Here is a 1,563-nt window from a genome sequence, read left to right as displayed (position 1 = left end):
TACGAAACTTATGGAAATTAAAAGATTTAAAGTTTTACCCTCCTGCCCTTCGAGACATGGAGCCTTGTTAAAGAATTAGTCCTTACGACAGGCGTCGCTGGTCCCTGAGTTTTATTCTTGCCTGCAAGATATTGATATCGATTTGCTAACAAACAGAAACAAATTCAAACAGATATCCTACCTCTAACGCTAACGTTACTTAGCATCATACTTCTCTTCTATACATACAGAAGGTTCATATGAATGTCCATCTTAAACTTTTGATTTTACACTTTACACTATGATCCACTCTCGAATTCGTTGCTGCACATAGGCGTCTACCCACTTCGCCTCACGGGACTACAGGACAGGTGGAAACCACGAGTGATATTTATTTTTCTGTCGACACCATCCCGGAGGAGGTAATACCGACATTAATTCTCTCGCTGACCTAAAATTCACATTAAAAAGCGACCCACGCCAAGTTGCTAATGCAATCTACGGTCGAATGACATTTTGTGTTTTTCTGCAACGAATTTACCACAAATATTTCCTTAAAATGTATTGTCATGTTCTCCCTCGGAGGTAATATACTTTTTTCTTATTTATATATTTCTTTAAGCAACAGCAAAGTTGACGCTTTCAAATGAGTGAATTAATCTTATGATAATTTTACATCGAAATGAATTCAGCTTAAGATGGTAATTAGCCAAGATTTAACGTTTACGAATCCAACAATAAATGTGTTGTGTTTTTAACATTACTCTTTGTTATCTTTTCAATATTATTTAAGGAAATAAGTCCTACATTATTCAGTTATTCGAAAAGTAATAGGTCTTTCTTCTCTGCATAATAAACAATGAAATATTAATACTGTCAAATAATTTCTCATTAATCAAAGCGCTTATTGTTTGTTTGTTTTTCTTAAAGCGAAAATCGCATGGCTTAGCAGAGTTGATAGATGACTTTTTCATCAGTTGATTTATATATATATAAAGCTGTACTTTAAGAAGGAAATAAAAGATGCAACTGTTACGATTTGAACGATCAAAGAAAGTTGTACTTTCTTTTGACATAACTAGATTTTTTTCTTTCTTTTTTTTTAGAGAGAGAGAGAAATAAAGTGATATGTTCTTTGAAAAGTTTATTATCTCCAATGTTCATAATAAAGAAGGCCGCTGCTGTGGAGGGCAAGATGGGCGTCCGAACATCGCAGACGCTCCACCATCTCCCTCCCTGTCCTGATCTCCATCCTGTCGTGTCCTTCGAAGACGCCAGTCAGCACTGCAGTTACAGTCACATCAGCTGTACCTGTGACTGCAGCCTCTACTGGACTCCACAGGCACCATCATACGAGATCTGGTCCTCAAACACTTGAGTCTAAGACCTGAGTCTAAGGCAGAGCTAAGACTCGGATCCAAGACTCCTTTGCGCCCCGATCGAATATAACTAAGACTCCTGTGACTCCACCTCCTCCTCGGCTACTTCCTTGACAGGCGCCCCGTGGTTGACGTGGACGTAGTAGCTGGTGCCGTGGGCGTAAGGGTGGGGGTGAAGGGCGTGCGGATGAGGGTGGGCGGAGTA

The 1,563-nt window shown here is 39.5% G+C and overlaps 2 protein-coding genes across 2 annotated transcripts in view; both read right to left on the bottom strand.

Annotated features, from left to right (window-relative positions):
- LOC119588669 (uncharacterized histidine-rich protein DDB_G0274557-like) overlaps window positions 1-1,563 on the bottom strand; it is a 10,847-nt gene that overhangs the window by 3,759 nt on the left and 5,525 nt on the right. The window lies entirely within an intron of this gene.
- LOC119588671 overlaps window positions 1,111-1,563 on the bottom strand; it is a 1,085-nt gene continuing 632 nt past the window's right edge. The window contains exon 2 of the mRNA XM_037937307.1: window positions 1,111-1,563. This exon is cut by the window's right edge and continues 150 nt beyond it. Coding sequence (XP_037793235.1) covers window positions 1,429-1,563 — 135 coding nt within the window. The 3' untranslated portion in view covers window positions 1,111-1,428.

Source organism: Penaeus monodon, chromosome 24 (genome assembly GCF_015228065.2).
Source record: "Penaeus monodon isolate SGIC_2016 chromosome 24, NSTDA_Pmon_1, whole genome shotgun sequence".
NCBI lineage: Eukaryota > Metazoa > Arthropoda > Malacostraca > Decapoda > Penaeidae > Penaeus > Penaeus monodon.
This window is presented reverse-complemented; position numbering and strand designations above follow the sequence as displayed.